This window comes from Danio rerio, chromosome 4 (genome assembly GCF_052040795.2).
Source record: "Danio rerio strain M-AB ecotype USA chromosome 4, GRCz13ab, whole genome shotgun sequence".
NCBI classification, from domain to species: Eukaryota; Metazoa; Chordata; class Actinopteri; order Cypriniformes; family Danionidae; genus Danio; species Danio rerio.
The window spans coordinates 26,481,818-26,502,500 of NC_141024.2; the positions used below are offsets into that span (position 1 = coordinate 26,481,818).

The 20,683-nt window shown below is 33.2% G+C and overlaps 2 protein-coding genes across 15 annotated transcripts in view; one reads left to right on the forward strand and one right to left on the reverse strand.

Moving 5' to 3' along the window:
- fgd6 (FYVE, RhoGEF and PH domain containing 6) overlaps nucleotides 1-2,073 on the reverse strand; it is a 50,040-nt gene extending 47,967 nt beyond the window's left edge. For 3 of the 6 annotated variants that reach the window (XR_015942078.1, XM_087246783.2, XM_087246782.2), the window contains exon 1: nucleotides 1,556-2,073. Coding sequence is in view for 3 of the 6 variants with exons in the window: in XM_087246781.2 (XP_087102907.2) it covers nucleotides 1,804-1,813 (10 nt within the window). In the remaining 3 variants the exon portion in view is untranslated. The remainder of the gene's footprint in view (nucleotides 1-1,555) is intronic. The other 3 variants (XM_087246781.2, XM_087246779.2, XM_087246780.2) reach the window with 2 other exon arrangements.
- Nucleotides 2,074-3,188: 1,115 nt separating this feature from the next.
- The window catches only part of vezt (vezatin, adherens junctions transmembrane protein), a 33,668-nt gene continuing 16,173 nt past the window's right edge, over nucleotides 3,189-20,683 (forward strand). For 3 of the 9 annotated variants that reach the window (XM_087245569.2, XM_087245571.2, XM_087245573.2), the window contains exons 1-5: nucleotides 3,189-3,352; nucleotides 10,395-10,532; nucleotides 17,030-17,119; nucleotides 17,519-17,697; nucleotides 19,888-20,169. In XM_087245569.2, coding sequence (XP_087101695.2) covers nucleotides 3,317-3,352; nucleotides 10,395-10,532; nucleotides 17,030-17,119; nucleotides 17,519-17,697; nucleotides 19,888-20,169 — 725 coding nt within the window. In that variant the 5' untranslated portion in view covers nucleotides 3,189-3,316. 9 annotated transcript variants of the gene reach the window in all.

Consider the following 20,683-nt stretch of genomic DNA (forward strand, 5'->3'; position numbering starts at 1 on the left):
AAATATAAATTAACTTTAGACATTAATCTATTTCTTTTACATTTACACAACAGCATTTTCAACTAAAAACAGAAAACTTGTTATGGATTTGGAGATTTATTTTGGGAGTCAACTCTTGAAAAATATAGAACTAGTATCTATTGGCTTGGTATTGCATAATTTCAGGTGTGCATATATTTGTAACCTCTTTACGACGCATGTATATGAAGACTAGAATACATGTGACCACTTATTGTACATATGCAAAACATTTAATAATACAGGAGGCAAACCTTTCATTCTCAACCTATGGTTGTGTGAGATTTCAATGAGTCAAATCAGGTCAGTTACAAGAATTCAGAAAAGTACATTCCAGTAAAGCTTATAACACAGCGTTAAATATTCTTTACAAATCTAATTTCACAAGGGTCATTATGTTTAGACCATCAAAGTAAATGATAATTCACCTTTCAGAACTTTTCCTTAATCCACTCTTACATACTCCCAAAAGAGGCCACATATATGCAAAAATGTATTTATTGCCTTGTTACATTTACATATATAAATAAATGTACAAATTACAGTAGCAGATATTGAATATAGACAGTAGTAACAACCTTAAAACAAGGATGTTGTTTACTTATGTCCTTAAGACGTTTACCTTTTGTGAGTAGTTTTTAATAAAAAAAAAAAATTTCTTTATACTTTAAAAATATTTATAATTTATGCCTACATTAACTACACACTTAGGGGGAAAAAATGAAAAATAAATATTCTATCCATTATCTTTCCTAAAACATCTAGCAACCTCAGTTACAGCCATTAAAAATAATCAATTCTGCATCAGAAGAGTGATGGATACTTATAAGTTAGCTATTACGTTTATTGTTTTTTATTTGTTTGTTTTAAAACAAACTAACATAATAACTCAACATAATGCAATTTTCTGACCTCTCTTCCACTAAACGTTTGACTGAAGAAGAAAATAACTATCTACACTTCACTGAAATCACTTAGACAGCACTCTCGGTGAAAAAAAAGCTTAGATTTGTTGATGCTCTCTTGAGGAAATGTGGTCTTCCCATTCCGAGGGAAGCAATCCAAGACTAATCCCGGAGGCGCCCTCCTCCGCTCATTCTTCTCTCTGATCCGGAGCTCGTGCTTTTCGGCCGGACGGAGCGTCTTTGGGGCCCGTGTTTGAGCTCTGGGTCAGCGGACAGAGATCGAGCTGAAGCAGCAGCACGAGAGACCGAGTCACCAGGCTAATGTTCTGGGATTGAGTTCCTTACCACAGTGGAAAGAAAATCACGGGACTTTTCGTTTATTGTTATCTTTAGCCGCACTCTCCATAGAGTCCATATCGAATGAAGAGAACAAAGAAAAAGTAAATGTTTGTTCTAAATGTTTGTGTGTGCGCGCAAGAAGCTAAGAAAATAAAACAAAGTTGAAACAAAAGATAGTAGTCAAAGTATCCTGTGCGGTATGCTTGGGAAAATCCTGAATGAGGCTGTAAACACAAAATCCCCTCAGCCAGGCTTTGCTCTGAAAAACATTCCAAAACATTATCATCTCTTACCTTCTTCATCCACAGATTTATTCTTGGGCAAATCGTCCCGTTAGCACAAGATTAGCCTCTGAAAGAGACTTTAGAAACTCTGTAGCTGCTACTTCATTAAAGTTCCACCGGTTGCAACACTTGGAAATATTATAAGGAACCCGTTAAATGTTGCAACATTTTACCAAATATGCCCCACATTTCTGACTTCCCTACACAGACTGCTTGTAGAGAGAAGAAGCTGATGTTTATTCATCCAGGAAACTAACCTGTACTCATGGTCCCCAAACGAGTCCTTTAGTCCATGAATGAGCTGCATTCAGCACAGATCCTTTACATTCCGCTCTTTTCTCCTAGCTGGAGCCATCGCGAGTCCTAAAAGGAAAGGCAACTCGATATCTTCAAAATATCCTCCAAACTTGTTGTATTTCTAGAAGCGTGGAATGAGTTCCGTGCTTTCCATTATTTTTACCACCGCTTTGTAAAGCTGGAACGGCGAAGCCCAGTCAAAGAGTTCAATAAAACGTCCAGAGTCCACCGCTAGAGGCACCGTCGCCGTGATGTTAGATTGCTTGCGAGTGGAATCGGTTCAATGAACAAAGCGATTCAGTGAATCATTTCAAAAACGAATCCCTTATATGTCTTAGCCATTTAAGTTTACATAAATAAGTACAAAAAAAAAACTAGACTGATTATGGAATTTTAATAATTGCTTTTCAAGATGTGATATTTGAAATAATAATTTATATACTTAAATAAAAGTGATCCTTCTAAACAAATTAGTTCGTTTCAACTTTACCTGCTAACTGTAAGTTATAGATATTTGTCCACCTTTATTTTCAGTTATAAACAGCTAAGTTATTAACATGTCATATCCAGTTTAAGAAAAAGCAATTCCAGGATGTAAAAGCAATTACATCGAAACGAACCGATTCAAAAGAACAGTTCATTTGAGAGTTTAAACATCACTGTAAAGCACTACGGCGCCTCATGATAAATAAATAAACAAATAAATGTTTCTAATGCTGTTTATGAATAAGAAAGAGGTTGTTATGAAACATCTTATAGTTAAACATGTAAACATTAAATATGAAATTAAATAAAATATTAATTTAATAAATATTAAATATTTTAAATTACATTTAAGTTAAGTTAAATAGGCTATTTAGCTTTATTCACTGCAAATGTTTTAGACAGAAACTTCTGTTTGCACAACGGATATTTTATAATAAAACAAATCAAACTAAACAGATGTCATATTAAATAGTTTTAAATGAAAAAAAAATAATAATACTAATACTAATGATAATATTTATATCAATACGTTATAAAAAACTGATAATAAATAAATAAATAAATAAATAAATAAATAAATAAATAAATAAATAAATAAATAAATAAGACACAGACATCACACGCAAGACAAAAACTCACACTTAGACATTCTAAAGTAAATTAATAAAATTTATGTAAAACAAGTGTGTTTTAAAACACGACATTTTGTGAAATAATATTTTCGTCAAACCTCTTTTTTTTTACCACGCAGTGAAACTGTTACACTGTCCCACTGTACCCATAACACTCCAGTAGATGTCGGTACGTCCACTCTTCGCAAAGCTCCTAGTCAAAAAAAGAAGAAGAAGAACTGTGAATCATGGGAAGTGTAGTTCAAGTCATGGCGTGTCTCTGCGCATTCAGCAGAAGCTGTTCAGATCCCTCCTGTAATTCAAAACGACCACCATCCCAGCATGCGCAACTGATGGACACATATGGCGGAGAGCAATGACTGAGGATTTTGATGAAGAAGTTGTGTTCGAGGTGAGTTTTTGCTTATAGAAGCCTGCGTGTACTCGGACATACAGCAGCTGCTAAATATCAGTCATAGCGTTAGAGATGCAGTTAGCAGCTTGCATTTAGCACATAAACACTCCTTCATATATACACCTCTACAATGACTTGTAGCTGCTTATTTACCACGTCGCATTGCAAAGTAAGTTTGCATTTTTTTCATACAATACGACATGACATGAGACATGGTTTCTTACAAATTGGGTGAGTGCTAAATAGACTACAATTTAGGCATCATAGGCGCATCAAGCACTAGGTTGTAATGCCTAAATTGTTGCCTAGGTAGGCAGCTTACTAGGATTTGATGTTGTGATCCCTATACATGTAATGTATATTGTCAATTTAATCACCATAACAATAAAAGAGGATAGTATCCAAATAGTTTTTGGGTCTAAAATACTATTTACACTACAGTGAAACTGTTTTGTGATAAACAACATAAAAACAAAGACCTTAAGACTAGTTTTACTACAATAAAACAATAGTTAAGAGTGAAGAAGTATTTTAAGTTAAACTATGAATAGCACAACCATGATTATTTTGTGATAACTTTTAAAATGATTATTATTTGTAGTAAATCCATGGTTAAATTTTTGTAATTTTGGCATTTTAGACACAAATCAATGGGCTGCCTTTTCTTGACAGCATTTTGCACATAACTGTAGGTGTAGCAGCAGCAATGGTGACTGAACAACCACGTTTTGGAATCAGTCTGCCTATAATTGCTCAGTATTCACAGCTGAAACCCCTTCTTTACTTTCAGCATTGGAACATATAGAAAATGTCTAGCAAAAGAATAATTTTTTTGTCTCCAAAGCATGCCTCCAAGTTTACATTTTAAACTAGTGACAAGAATAGTGAGATGCATTGCAAATTAATAAACTGTATGAAATACAACCTGAAGTATCGAACAAAATTTTAAGACTAGATTTGATGAAGTGATTTTTACCAGATGTCGTATTTGACATACAAGATTAACCTATGGTTTTTTGCTCAAACATGAAGACCCCACTCAATGTTAATACTGCACAATTTCCCTTACTGTAAAATATTTTACTGGACAGTTCTGCTTTTTATGATTCCAGAAGATTTTTTTATGAAATGAACTCTCTTAAGGACATTTTTAGCAAAGTGACATGTAATAGCGCTAAAAATCCCATTTTATTTATGTATTCATTTGTTTGTTGAATTTTAATTGTCTATTTATCATTGAAATGTTCTTGCCATGAAAACGGCCTTGGTTGGTGACGTGGCATTAAATAAAAATGCATGCATAATAACTGTAAATAACATGATAGTCTCAAAACCTACCTTCATTTTAGGACATCTATAGTTTCAAAACATCTAATAGACTGCATTTTCAACCATAAATATACCTAATCGCTTACCAAAATTAAATGTTTCACGACAAATAAAACTAAATATTATCACAAAAATTTTTATTTAATGTATGTGTTCATTTGTTTGTTAAATTTTAATTGTATATTTATTATTAAATGTTCTTGCCATGAAAATTGCCTTAGATGCTGACATGGTATTAAATAACAAATTACATATAAAATGTGGATAACATAAATGTCCCAAAAACCTACCAAAATTAAATGTTTTATTTAATTGATGGATTCATTTGTTTGTTGAATTCCATAAAATACCTAATCGCTTACCAACATTGAATGTTTTACAATAAATAAACCAAAACATTATTTTATTTAGTTCTTTTTTTGTCTTTACCCCAAATTAAGCATGCTTTTTTTTTAGTAAAAGTGTAATGTGATTATATAAATGGTAAATCAATATGTCAAAAAACATGCTTACTGTAGTTGGATATTTTAAGGGGATTTCTGGCTCAGTTTTTGTGTCTAAATAGCTGTATATTAGGTTTTCATTCAAACTGCGATGAATGAAAATGCTTCCTATAGGTACAGTAGGTGTTTTGAGACTAGATGACTAAAAGGTATCTATTGTAGGCAGCCGGCGAGGATTTTGTGTCACAGCTGTGTATATGCAGTCAGTTTCTTTTCATCTGTGGTCTGTTTTATTTTGTTGTCTTTAAATTAAATTATGAGCATCATGCATCAAAGCATGTGTGGCCCTGGTGCACTTTTATGATGCAGGGGATGTCAGATCAACGTCAATGATGCTGCATCATCACCAGGGAAACGGTTGTGTGCATTGATCTAGATTTGATTTAATTCATTTGCCTATTTGTGGCAATGGCTGGAATAAATTACTGGAAAGCAAATGGAATATTTATGAACCCCGTAACAATTTATTTTTCATCAATGTTGGCTTTAAATTAATCTAAAGAAAAATAATGAATTAATTAATACATTTTTAGTTTTGACATTACTTATTGTTCAGATTTTTAAATCTAATAGTTCTATGCAAATCATGAATTGGCACTATAAAAATATTCTCAAATAAGCCGTTTTTATTTATTTTGCCCCATTTTTTAATGCCTTTGAATAGCATCATAGGACTCTAATCCTTCTTTCAACAACCTTTAACCATGAAAATGTAAGAAAAAAATTACTATTATGAACATTTTAATAGTTATATATTAAAATACAAAATCCTAGTAGCAAACTGAAAGTACATTTTAGGGCTGCACAATATTGTAGTTTCAGCATGGAAATCGCAATAGTCACATCGCAGATTCCGCAATTTTAAGTTGTTTAGTTTGACAGCAATAACAATAGCAAAGTTTATCTCCAATCCAGTGAACAAAATAATTTTTTAGGGCATGTATATTTGGGCACAAGAAGTCATCAAATCTGGAGAGTAACAAAGATTTATTGTATTTTTTAACACAATGAAAACTATACTTTTTTTTTTTTTTACATTTCATTACATTGGATTGTTAGTTTTGATTTTAACTCAGTAGAATATCCAGAAAACCATAAAGCATTTATTTGCATCTTTGTTTTATTGTAATCATTTATGCTTGTAGTTTGTTTATTATACATTATAACAAATACATTCCCGAAAAAATTGTGTAAAGTTGTTAATTCTTTCTTAATATAATTATGTAAATCATCTTGTGAAATTACTTAAATATTGCAATATATATTGCAGAGAAACAAATTATTGCAATGTCAGTTTTTTTCCAATATTGTGCATCCCTAATACATTTTCTGTTACTTTACAAACTTATTTCTTTATATATTATTTCTTATACATTTATTTTTTTTAAACTACTTAAATATCATTAAAAGTCACTTTGTTTTGCTGTAACCTGGAAAAGTCCACAGTGCAGTGATCAACCGTAAATAAACGGAAAACACAAAATACAGAAACTGTTAAAGGTGCTTTATGTAGGTTTTTGACTCTTCTAAAGCATAAAAGTACCATAATATGTTTGCAAATATTTAAGAAACATGCTAAATGAACCTTTTTGTTTGAAAAACAATGCTGAAGTCAGTTATTCTGCTTTGAAAAATGTGTGTTCCAGGATGGAATGCTGGCTTTGTTTTTGTTATTTTAACCCCCCGAATGCCACTCTAGTCAATTATCAATATATCTGCACCACTGGTTGCCTTGATAGAAAACGGCATATTTCATTCATTCATTCATTCATTCATTCATTCATTCATTCATTCATTTATTTAGAAAAACTCTCACTGCATGTGCTCATGACCAAAATGTGACGTCCAGTGGACAGTAGCAGACTTCGAAATGAGAGGCAGATTCAGAGTTCCACATGAGGTTATTAGTTTGCAAATAATATAAACGTTACGAGTGTAAACATTAGGCGAGCAGGTTGCATTGTAACCGCATGTCCTAACAACTCACACTTAGACATTAAATGTACATGCTGAATCAGTATGTGTTGGTTTTGAGTCACAGTTCTAAATTTAAATTCTGAAGGTTCATTTTATTTTCAAGATCTGAGGTGAACTCTCTACTACTGCTTTAAGTAGTATTGCAATAGATGTTTGTAAAATGGCATCCAAACTCACATTGTTAGTATTTAACGCTGAATAAAGCACATGAGGTGTGCAGTGATCATTGTTAGTTTTTCCTGTTGTTCGGCTGCAAGAAAAAGAAGCCGTTTCTAATATATCAATTTGAGGTGTTTGTCAGAACAAAAACTCTTTTTAATATGGAAAATATTCCTACTATCACATGCCGTTGCTTTTATTTAGAACAAAAATTTAATCAGCCTTAAATCCACCTTTAGGCCAGAGTCTCAGACTTGCTCCTTTTGGTCCTCAATCTGGCAACCCGCACTTGCATTAAGTTTGATTTAGGAATGCAATACCTAGTTTACCCATTGGGTGTCAAACTTGCATGCTGCACCTTTAACAGATATTTTTACGGTGTAGAGCTGAAAATGAATACTAAAGACAGGAGTAATGACAAGAGAGGAACAATACAACAGCTAATACGAGTCAGGATGTCTCCCCAGGTTACCGTCTAAATGTTTGCACCTTGACAGCTTTTTTAGATCAGAAAATGTTATTAGATCAGAATAATCATCTTTATTACCTGTTTATTTCAGTATGGTCATCATTACATTAATACAATATTTTACAAAAAGCGAATAAAATCTGCTTTTATCTAGTGAAATGTTATATCGCAATAAGTATCGCTTGTACTCAACAGCAGTATCGCATATTTTCCCAGTATTGGGCAGCCCTAGTCGCTGCAGAAATCTAATTTTGTGGATTTCAGATGTTGCCATATGCTGTTGCGCAGGTCCGATTTTTACTATGCTTTTAAAAGGGTCATATCTGCTGTACATCATCATGTTTAATCCAGACTTGAAAATAAAAACAGTGGGATTCAGTATGCTCTCATTCGGTGACCTAAAATCAGGTCCTTTGCCGCAGGGTAGTTTAGCTGCTCTCTCACATCAATAAACGCTCTCCAAACCAATTCCTCTCACCGCAAATCAGCTTTACACTCAAAAAAGATCCAAAGTTCATGATGACGGGTGGCAAGATTTGACTGAAATAAGAAGGAGAATTCCAAAGCTCTTGAGCAACTCAAATCCAGTGGCTATGGTAAGATTCTGGGTTGTGCTTAATTAATTGTGAACCGCGAGGTTGTGGGATCTACATCTTCTGTTAAGTAATGGTGCGTTTGAGAAGATCCAGGACCAGAGCAAGAGATGTGCGAGAGGTAAGGGAGGGGAAAATAAGAAAGGAAAAGATGTTGTTTCTGGCATTTCTGTTTGCTGAGAGACTAATCGGAATCATGACCTTTTATTATTATTTGACCTGTTTGATCATCATTATTATATTTGTTCACAATTTTCCTTCATTAAATAATGGCTGAAGCTGCTTACAGGACCGGACGAAACAGAATTGTTATGTTGAAATGTTTTGAAATGCATGCGGGTTACTGATGTGTCGAATGAAAATGATTTAAAGTTCATTTCTGTTAATTATATAACATGAACAATCAATGAACAATGTATTTATTCTTCTTTATTTACTTTATTTAGTTTGTAAAAATACAGTCATTCCTTGTTAGTTTTTGGTAACTCACAAAGCAGAACTAATTAACTACACTTTAATTATTGTAAATTGTGCAAATGTCATTTTAATGTCATTGCAGTTTTTATTAATAGAATTTTATTAATAATTGATCAATTTAAAACTTAGTTTTAGCAATTTGATTGTGCGTTTTTTTGTCATGATTTAGTTACTTTGATTTGATTACATTAAACTCTAAGTTAAACTTATTTTAGTTTTATGGTTTTACTTGTAATATTAGTGTATTATAACTCTGGTATATTTGATATATTGTATAAAAATTGCAATATGGTGTAATTGTTTCTTGGATATATAGGGTAATTGTGTTTTTTGCACTTTATTGTTAGCATAATTAATTATGACTAATATTGTAAAACAGGATGTTTTTATCACTTTTTAAAAAGACTTTAAAAATTCCAAAGAATAAGAGACTAAAAATATGTTGTCTGTTAAGTAAGTGTGTTAACTAGCGCCAGAAGAATCTGCATACATTTTTGCTATTTCTGCACAGAATATGGTAAAAAATCTGCGGATTTATGCGGAGTGATTTTGGGTGTATCGTAACAAAAACATTTTATGTTAAATAAAAAATATATACATTTTTAACTTTTATTTCAGGTTTACTATGCAAATCTTATTAGATCCATTAGTCCATTATTTGGTAAACAAAGCAAGTCTCATAATATATATATATATATATATATATATATATATATATATATATATATATATATATATATATATATATATATATATATACACATATATACACACCATATATCTACTAAAAAGAAATTATTACTTTACAAACTTTATTGTATGTAAATCATATGAACGTTTTTATATTAGCCAATAATATTACTAAAATTTATTTTAAAACTGAATAAATATAAATTTACACAACTAAATGAATACTTTCCTAAGGAACAAGTAATGCAATTCTTAAAAAACTTTTTAAAAATGTAACTCGAGTTACTTTTTTAGATTAATTAATACACTTTAAAAAATGGTTTGCTGAATCAATTTGTTTAATTTTGTTGAATTGCACTTAATAAGAAAGTGAGCTCCTCGCAGGAACAGACAAAAAAAACAAGATGGCAGAGCTTTGCAATTCTGTGATGGAAGTATTCTCATTATTTTGAACACATGGAAGAAAAGGGGATTATAGTCTCATAATGATCCTCTGGCTCTGGTTGTGTGTAATCAATGGAACCTGGAACAGGTGCCTGTGAGCGATGCATGACTGAATAAATGGTTCTTTTGCTGTTCTTATGTAGTTTTTCTGACATTGCAATGGTTCAGCAGTCAAATAGAATTTGACATTTGTAATTTTGCTTGTTTAGGATGTAAAGTGCGTTTCTGTTGTTATTTTGATGGCTTTCCTCTACATTTTTTTCTTTTCTTAAAAATGTCAAGCCCTATTACCAAATATATGTTTTCATTTATTTATTTATTAATTTTTTGGTAATCCGGACATCCTCATTTACCACTGACTCGTGTTTATTTAAGGCTACGTCTCTTTGCTCTTGCAGAATTCTCCACTGTTCCAGTATTTGCAGGATTTAGGACACACAGATTTTGAGGCATGTACTCCCGTTTCTCAAGAGGAGGAGCCCGGCGCTGGAAGAGAGGAGGCTCCGTTTCCTCAGGATATCCTCCAGTCCCGTACAGTGAGTGTCAGCACTTACCTTTCCAATACCACAACACACACGCCTGTGTAGTGTTGAAGGGACAGTCCACACAAAACCAAAAATTCTGTGATCATATACTCACTCGTTTGACTTTTTCTCCTCAAAAGAAGATATTTTGAAGATTGCTGGAAACTGGTAACCATTGCCTTCCATAGTATTTGTTTTTCTTATTGTGTCAATGGATACCAGTTTTCAGCCTTCTTCAAAATATTGTGTTGAAGAGAAAAAAGAAACTCATAGTTTATAGCCACTTGAGAGGGAGTAAACGGTGTGTAAATTGTAATTTTTGGTTAAACCATATCCCTTTAAATGAAAGGGACTGCTTGTTGTATGAACACGAGCAGATTAGATGCTAATCTTAAATCCGTTTCATAACCAGCAAATCTTTACACACTGAAAGCATTTCATTAAAATCAGACTGATTCTTTTTCCACCAAAAACAAAAAAAAAAAAGATAAATTTAGTCCTGAGTCTCTCAGCATTTTATTATGTATATTTTGCTTCCTAACTAATCAAACCTTAAAAAAAGTTTTCTATTTTAGACTGAATGCACTTTATGATTGATGCAGACATATGATGGTTATTTTAAATCAGTTGCGAACTCATTAAAAGCTTATCAAATGCACGAAAGAGTCAAAAGAGCTTTAATTCCTCCATTGCAGTATTTTTGAATCAATTGAGAACTTATTTAAAACTTTGTGAAAGAGTTAAAACAACAGTAGTTTCTCCATTACGCACACACATAAACTTTGTTACAGAAGAGATTTTGCAGATGACATTTTGTAATGGCATCTGCAGTTTTTTTCTGGGTCCCCAAAGCTCAAGGAATACTGTTTTTTGGAATATAAGTCACATTTTTGATAATCTGTTATGTATTTTTGTTTTGACAAATTCCAAAAGCTTCCCACATTGGTGCAGAATGAGAGGACAAGTATTTGTATTGTACATTATACACACTTTTCTAGTTTTTGTTTAACTTTAAATACATTTTTTAGCATTTTTTAGAAAGAGAAATTCTGTTTGATACTATTTTCCTGGTTTGAATATAATTAATTATGTTAGATTAAAAGGAGAAGTTAATGTTTAAAATGATTGAAATTAGGAAGTTTGGCTTATACACTAATAATAAATGTATAAAATGTAATAGTTTGAATTTTTGTCAGGTACTTTTTCCTCAGGGAAAATTTGGACTAAAATAAAACAACTGTAAAAATGCATCCTGCAGTAAAATAAAATAAGTAAATAAATAAATAATTGAATAAATAAATAAAATAATTAATTAATTATAAAATAATTGTACATATTAAAACAATGAATTTGTCCCAATAAATCTCAAGAATTATATTGCTTCAGTTCATTTTAAATAAATAGTTTGAACAAGCAGCAAATATATTTTTGTTGAGAAGCGAATTTACTTTATTCCTGCCTGTATTTTCCTACATTATGTAGCTCCTGAAGAGCTAGACAATGTAATACTTAAACTTTTTATAATTCCTCTTTTATTTGATTTTTTTGACATCCCTAATTCATCTTTAAGTTAATCTTTTTTGAGGTTTCAAAGGTTGTTTAGGAGAACTGTGTGTATATTGCTATATATATATATTTCAATTTAACAACATAAAAACGGTGGACCAATTGGAGCGGTTTTCAGACAGACCGCAACTTGACATAGGAGTGCGGTCCCCTCGCCCACTGAATTGATTGACATGTCCCGGTAGTCACGTGTACAATCACATCAACAAGACCAGACTTGCGCAAAGCAAGCGGCTGCGCCCCTTCTTATCTGCTCTCACTTCTGCAGATTTATAGGCCCTCCAGAAATTTGCATTCTGTGAATGAAAGTCACCTCGTGGTTCCATCCCAAAGAGGGAAGAAATCACTTTACCGAATTCTCGCACTCAATCTGCCCAGTTGGTGGAATGAACTCCCTAACTGCATCAGAACGGCAGAGTCACTCGATGTATTCAAATTCAAAAAAACGACTCATAACTCATCTATTTAGTCTCAACTTTCCTTACTAATATGCAATTCCCTCTCTAATTACTCCTCTAACTAATAAAAAATAACTAATAACTAATGTTTTGCTTCTTACACCTTCTTTACATACCTGAAACTTGCCTATAGCACTTATTCATTGTTGCTCTTTTAGTTGTGTAAATTGCTGCCATGTTCTCATTTGTAAGTCGCTTTGGATAAAAGCGTCTGCTAAATGAAAATGTAAACCGGGACTAGAAAGTCTGTTCAGTTCGCTAGGATCATCAATCACCATTAACGTGATCAAGAGTAAGTTTCACATGTTTAAAATGTTTTAAAACAGTGCACGTGTCAGAACAATTATAAAGGTAGACGCTTCAATCCCACTTTGTGGACGTTAAATCAGGTTTATTTTGTATATTAACATAGCAGATATCCATACAGCAGTGGAGATTAAACTGTATCCTGTCACATTTCCGTGCAAAAAGAGTCCAAAGCTAAACGCTGTCTCTCTCTCTCTCTCTCTCTCTCTCTCTCTCTCTCTCTCTCTCTCTCTCTCTCTCTCTCTCTCTCTCTCTCTTTCTTTCTCTCGCTCTCTCGCTCGCTCACTCTCTCACTCTCTCTCTGTGTGTGTGTGTGTGTGTGTGTTTGTGTTTGTGTGTGTGTGTGTAATTTTTTTTTAATAAAAAAAATTCTAGTACTTTTTTATCATTTAAAAATGATTGTACTTTCAAATGTTTACAATTCATACAATTTTAACTTTTGACTAAAAACTTGGAAATATACAACTATTATTGGATATCAGAAATAATATGTACACTTCAGAATATTGGTGAAACACACACACAGTCTCTCTCTCACACACACACTCATTTGTCTAGATTTGCTATTGAGTGTTCCTCAGCATGTGCTGACTAAGTGTTATCGCTTTTGTTATTGTTAAAAAAAATGTGACGATTACAAAGCTATGGATGTAAGTGAAGACTGGTCACCTTAGGAACAGGAAGTGATAAATGACTAAAGAATTGTGCTGAAAATCATCTTAGTGTGTTTCAGTGGAGCTTTATCTGCTGTTGTGCTTTTATTTCAGAATTTGTTTGGAAAGTTTCTACAGAGAAAATCATATTGTCTGCAGTTTACACAGTTCAGACTCCCTGTTTGTGTTCCAAGTCTTTCTCTCTCTCTCTCGCGCACACACATACATACTCCGTCTCTCTTTTCTTCAGTTGTCTGACACACACTCTAAGCATCTAGAATGTGAGTCCTACAGCAACTGAATACTAAAGACATGAAGAAAGAAAATAAGACAAAACAGGCGAAACCTCCACAGTGTGCAAGCACCAGCCCACAATATACTTTAACAACACTGCTCACTGATTCTGATTAGCTACATGCTTTTTTCAAGATTATAAGACTGACAATCTTTATTCTTTTAAAGTCTTATTTCAAATGACAATGACTGTTTTAAATGTACAATGGGATGCTTAGTTTGTCGGCTAAAATGCTAAAAGCTTGTTGTGTGCTCATCATGACCCAGACAGGAATCAATAATCAGTCTATGGGCTGTTATTGAGGACATAAACATAAACATGCTAGCAACTGGTTCTTTTAATAAAGCTATAAACAGCAGCTATGGACAAAAATTAAGAGACCGCCTAAAAATGCTGATTAGGATTCTGTGTGTGTGTGTGTGTGTGTGTGTGTGTGTGTGTGTGTGTGTGTGTGTGTGTGTGTGTGTGTGTGTGTGTGTGTGTGTGTGTGTGTGTGTGTGTATATATATTTTTTTTTTCAGCATATTTCTAAACATAATAATTTTAATAACTAATTTCTAAAAACTGATTTTTTTATCTTTGCCATGATGACAGTAAATAATATTTTACTAGATATTTTTCAAGACTTTTATAAATAGCTTGAAGTTACATTTAAAGGCCTTACTAGGTTAATTAGGTTAACTAAGCGGGTCAATTAGTAATTAGGCAAGTTATTGTGTGAAGATGGTTTGTTCTGTAGACTATTAAAAAAATAGAGCTTAAAGGGGCAAATAATTTTGACCTTAAAATAGTGTTTATTCATTCATTCATTCATCTTCTGCCGCTTTTCCGAGGCCGGGTCGCGGGGGCAGCAGTCTTAGGAGAGAACCCCAGACTTCCCCATCCCCAGACACTTCCTCCAGCTCCTCCGGGGGGATCCCCTCCGGGGGGAGAGAAGTAGTCCCTCCAGCGTGTCCTGGGTCTTCCCCGGGGCCGCCTCCTGGTGGGACATGCCTGGAACACCTCCCTAGGTAGGCGTCCAGGAGGCATCCGAAACAGATGCCCGAGCCACCTCAGCTGACTTCTCTCAATGTGGAGGAGCAGCGACTCTACTCCGAGCTCCTCCCGGGTGTCAGAGCTCCTCACCCTATCCATAAGAGTGCGCCCTGCCACCCTTCAAAGGAAACTCATTTCGGCCGCTTGTATCCGAGATCTTGTCTTTTCGGTCATGATCCAAAGCTCATGACCATAGGTGAGTGTAGGAACGTAGATTGACCGGTAAATTGAGTGCTTTGCTTTTCGGCTCAGCTCCTTCTTCACCACAACGGACCGGTACATCGACCGCATTACTGCTGCCGCTGCACCGATCCGCCTGTCAATCTCACGTTCCATCCTTCCCTCACTCGTGAACAAAACCCCGAGATACTTAAACTCCTCCATCTGGGGTAAGGACTTTCCTCCAACCTGGAGATGGCAAACCACCTTTTTCCGGTGGAGCACCATGGCCTCGGACTTGGAGGTGCTGATTCTCATCCCAGCCTCGTCACACTCGGCAGCAAACCGCCCCAGTGCATGCTGAAGGTCCATGTCTGATGAAGCCAACAGAACAACATCATTTGCGAATAACAGAGATGAAATCCTGTGTTCCCCAAACTGGACCCCCTCCAGCCCAAGGCTGCGCCTTGAAATTCTGTCCATAAAAATTATGAATAAAATTGGTGACAAGGGGCAGCCCTGCCGGAGTCCAACATGCACTGAAAACAAATCTGACTTATTGCTGGGAATGCGAACCAGACTCCTACTCTCTTCATACAGGGACGAGACGGCCCTCAACAGATCGCCTCTGACCCCATACTCCCCGAGCACCCTCCACAGAATGCCGCAAGGGACACGATCGAATGCGTTCTCCAAGTCCACAAAACACATGTGGACTAGTTGAACATACTCCCATGAACCCTCGAGCACCCTGGTGAGGGTATAGAGCTGGTCCAGTGTACCACGGCCCGGACGAAAACCGCATTGTTCCTCCTGGATCCTAGGTTCAACCATTGGCCGGATCCTCCTCTTCAGTACCCTGGCATAGATTTTCCCCGGGAGGCTGAGGCTATTTTAACCAGGATCCGGCCAATGGTTAAAATAGTGTTTAAAAAATTAAAAACTGCTTTTATTCCAGCCAAAATTAAACAAATAAGACTTTCTCCAGAAGAAAAAATATTTTATCAGACATACTGTGAAAATTTCCTTGCTCTGTTAAACATAATTTGGCAAATATTTAAAAGAGATTAAAAAATTAAAGGGGAGCTAATAATTCTGACTTCAGGTGTATAAATATATATATATATATATATATATATATATATATATATATATATATATATATATATATATTTATATATATATATATATATATATATATATATATTTATTTATTTATTTACAAGCAGTGTTGCCTCACAGCAAGAAGATCGCTGACTCGAGCCCTGGCTGGGTCAGTTGGCATTTTTGTGTTTAGTTTGCATGTTTTCCCTGCGTTTGCGTGGGTTTCCTTTGTGCGTTCCTGTTTCCCCACAGTCCAAAGACATGCGGTACAGATGAATTGAATAAACTAAATTGGCCGTATTGTATGTGAGTGTGTGCAAGAGTGTATGGGTGTTTCCCAGTGTTGGGTTGCTGCTGGAAGGGCATCTGCTGCGCAAAACATATGCTGGATAAGTTAGCGGTTCATTTCGCTGTGGCGACTCCTGGTTAATAAAGGGACTAAGCCGAAAAGAAAATGAATAAATATGTATGTATATGTATACATAATGTAAATACAAGCTTTTTTTGTGGATGCGAATAATCTTTTGACAGCACACTAATATGCAAATGTTTATATTATTTATTCACAATACAGTTTTTAAGCTAACATTTTCTGTTGATTATTAGATAAATTATATGAGAGACCTGCTTTGTTTACTAAACAATAGATCTTACTTGATCTTCATTGCAAACCTTAAATAATTGATAAAAAGTTGTTTTTTTTATATATATATATATTTTTTTTTTTTCATGTTAAGTTTTTAGTTACTATTCTCTCAAAATCATTCTGGATATATCTGCAGATTTTTTTTTTACATTTCTGTTCAGAAATAGTACAAAATGTCTGCAGATTTTGCCAAATTTGCCAAAGTTTAAAGCATGTCAAAATGCAGTATGCTGTTTTATTCAGAAATTGAGTCTGCTGTGGTCATTCATCTGTGTGTGTTTTTGCAGAAGACTTGTGTTTGGAGGCTGGTTGATGCTCTGCGGGGTCTCAATCCTCTGCGTCGAGACAGCGCCACCCACTGGCAGGAGCAGCAGCTGGTGAGGAAGACTCTTCACTCACCTTCAATTTTTTTTTGACTCCTAAAATGTTTTGGGTTTTTATTCTACCACTGAATGTAGGGCATTTTGTGTCAGTTTAAAAAAGTGAAGGGTTACCAGCTCTTCTTTCAACAACCTTATTGCCAGCTCAATATAAATTGTATTTTAAAATCATGTTTTTATTTACTTCAAGTACTGAAGTAAGGTTAAAGTACAGTTATAATTGATTCCTGCTCGACCTAATCATTTTACTTTATTGTCAATCCGATAAAAGCATAATTTGAGAGACTCAGCTCTTGTCAAGCATTACAGTAGAGAAACCTAATATCTCTGTGAGGCAGTCAGTAAATGCATCGATTCACATCGAGTTTGTGTTGATTTGCATGTGTTCTCCGGCAGGATTCTGCTTTCCGCCAGTCATCTCTGCGATGTCTGCTGTCTCAGGATGTCCTGCTGCAGGAGGACGTGGAGCTGATCGAGCTGCTGGACCCCAGTGTTCTCTCACTGGGCTCTGCTGACACTGTCTGTCCCAGTGCTGCTGTGCCTGCACCGCGCTGCCTCTCCACATTCTCTATATGGTACAAAAACACACACCAGTGCTGATTAAAAACACCCTGATGTTACCAGCAGAGACTGAAAGTAGCATACTGACACGCAGCTTATGGTGGATTGTGATTTGAGAAAATTTTTTGAGCATAAATGTTTTAACTGGCTATGAGATTGTATAGGGATTGAATATTAATAATAATCATATTAATTTACATTTTTTAATTTTAATAATCAAAAAACTGGTCAAACAAATTGGATAAATGTTTGTAAACAAAACCAATTACAGAAAAATTCTTATGTTACAGATGCACTGTGAAGAATTTCATAATTTATTACATGATACTAATAATAATTATTTTATAATTATATATAAATACTATTATTATCGTATTATAAAGAATCATTAAAGTTGCACAAATAAATTTACAGTACACCTTGCAGCATTTACTGAACTGTAAAATATTATTATTATTCTTATTATTATTATTATATTTAATAATTATATTTAAATCATTGTTCAACATGCTCTGTAGTTTTTAATCAAAATAAAAGTTCCATGGTTATATTTAGTTATATATACTAATTTAATATATTTAGTTATATTACTAAAAACTAAATATAACCATGGAGCTTTTATTTTTATTTTATTTTTATTATATATACTATAAGTATTTGTTTTGTAATTCTTATATAAATATTTTTTATTCTTATCAACAATAAAATTAATTATAATACTAATATAATATATTTATAATATATTTAATAATGTTTTTTAAATATACATTGTTGTTTTTGATTGTTGATAAGAATATAAATATTTATATAACAATTACAAAACAAATACTTATTTTTTTTACTTTGCTTTCACGTTTAACAACAAAGCTTTTATTTTGCCATGAGGATATTATTATTATTATTATTATTATTATTATTATTATTATTATTTAACCATTATTAAAATCAAGCAAATTAAATTATTGAAGATAAAATTTATATAACAATTACAAAACAAATATTTGTTTTATTTATTTATTTATTTTTACTTTGCTATCATATTTTTTACAACAAAGCATTTATTTTAGCACAAAGATTGTATTATTGTAATTATTATTGTTGTTGTTGTTATTATTTAATTGTTATTAAAATAAAAAAATACTATTAAATTATTAAAGATATAATTCACATAAAAAATTACAAAACAAATACTTTATTTATTTATTTTTTGCTTTCACATGTTTAACAACAAAGCTTTTATTTTAGCACAAGGATGGTAATAATAATAATAATAATAATAATAATAATAATAATAATAATAATAATAATGCAATAATAAAAATAATACAAAACAATTACTTATTTATTTATTTATTTTGCTTTCACATGTTTAACAGCAAAGCTTTTATTTTGACACAAGGATGGTGTTGTTGTTGTTGTTGTTGTTGTTGTTGTTGTTGTTGTTGTTGTTGTTGTTGTTGTTGTTGTTTAACCATTATTAAAAGCAAGCAAATTTACTATTAAATTATTAGGAATATAATTTAAATGACAGTTACTAAACAAATATGTATTTATTTATTTATTTATTTATTTATTCATTTATTTATTTTATTTATGTATTTTTACTTTCAGATGTTTAACAACAGAGCTTTTATTTTGGCACTTATTTGGCTATTATTATTATTATTATTATTAGTAGTAGTAGTAGTAGTAGTAATAATAATAATAATAGTAATATAATATTGTTATTATTATTTAACCAAGTTATTAAAACAAAGCAAATTTACTAGTAAATTATTAGAGATATTGCTATAATACTGTTGAACTGTAATTAAGCAAGATTGCAAAACTAAAAATTGCACTAATAAGCTATAAATTGTTTATTATTACATTACAATTAAGTGTTTATTTTGATAATCATTTTATAACCATATTGCATTCTCATGTTTTGTTAAGAATAGTAATACTATATATTTTTTTTCAATTACAAGAAGAAATGTACACTTTCAATTCAATTCAATTCAGCTTTATTTGTATAGCGCTTTTACAATGTAGATTGTGTCAAAGCAGCTTCACATAAATGGTCACACAGATTTCCAACACAGATTTTATTCAAACAAGTGTTAATTTCAGTTACACAAAGTTACTTAAATCACTCAAATGAAATCATCTGCTAAATCAGTAAATTAGAATATGAAGTTGAATGATGTGCTTGTTTGTTTCAGGGACGTGTCTGTTCTGGTTGGGCTGCTGTCTGTCCTGCTTGGCTTGTGTTTTTCGTCCTCTGACCTCGAGCCGTCTCTGTGGCTGTGTGTGTATCTGCTGTGTGTTTTAAGTGTGTGTCGTGGTCTGTGTCTGTGGCGTAAAACTGATCTTCAGCGTCGTGTTCAGTCTCTGGCCGTCCAGCTGGAGGATCTAGTAAACAACAGCAGATCCCTGACCAGCCTATCTCGCAAATCACTGCGCCTCATCCAGGAGACAGAGGTCATTTCACGAGGATTCACACTGTAAGTGTCAACACACACATACACACACACACACACACACACAGCTTTAGACAAATGTTTTTTTATACCTGTTAATGAGGTGTTATGTATGGAAAGCACAAAATAAACATAATTGGGTTCCCACTCTTCTTGAAAGTACTTAAAGGACTTGATTTTCAAAGGTATGTTTTTAAGTGCTGGAATGTACTTAAAAACAAACATAGGCTCTTAAAAAGTGGTTAAATTAAATTTATTTCAACAATTGTACTTAATTGTCTAAAATAGAATGAAAAAACTGCGAAATTTTTAAATTGAAAATCTTAAATTTAAATCTTGTATAATAACACTGACAAAAGGCGGCACAGTAAGTAGTGCGTTCGCCTCACTGCAAGAAGGTCACTGGTTCGAGCCTTGGCTGGATCAGTTGGCATTTCTGTGTGGAGTTTATATGTTTTCACCGTGTACGTGGGTGGTTTTCCTCCGGGTGCTCCGGTTTCCCCCACAAATTCAAAGACATGTGCTATAGGTTAATTGG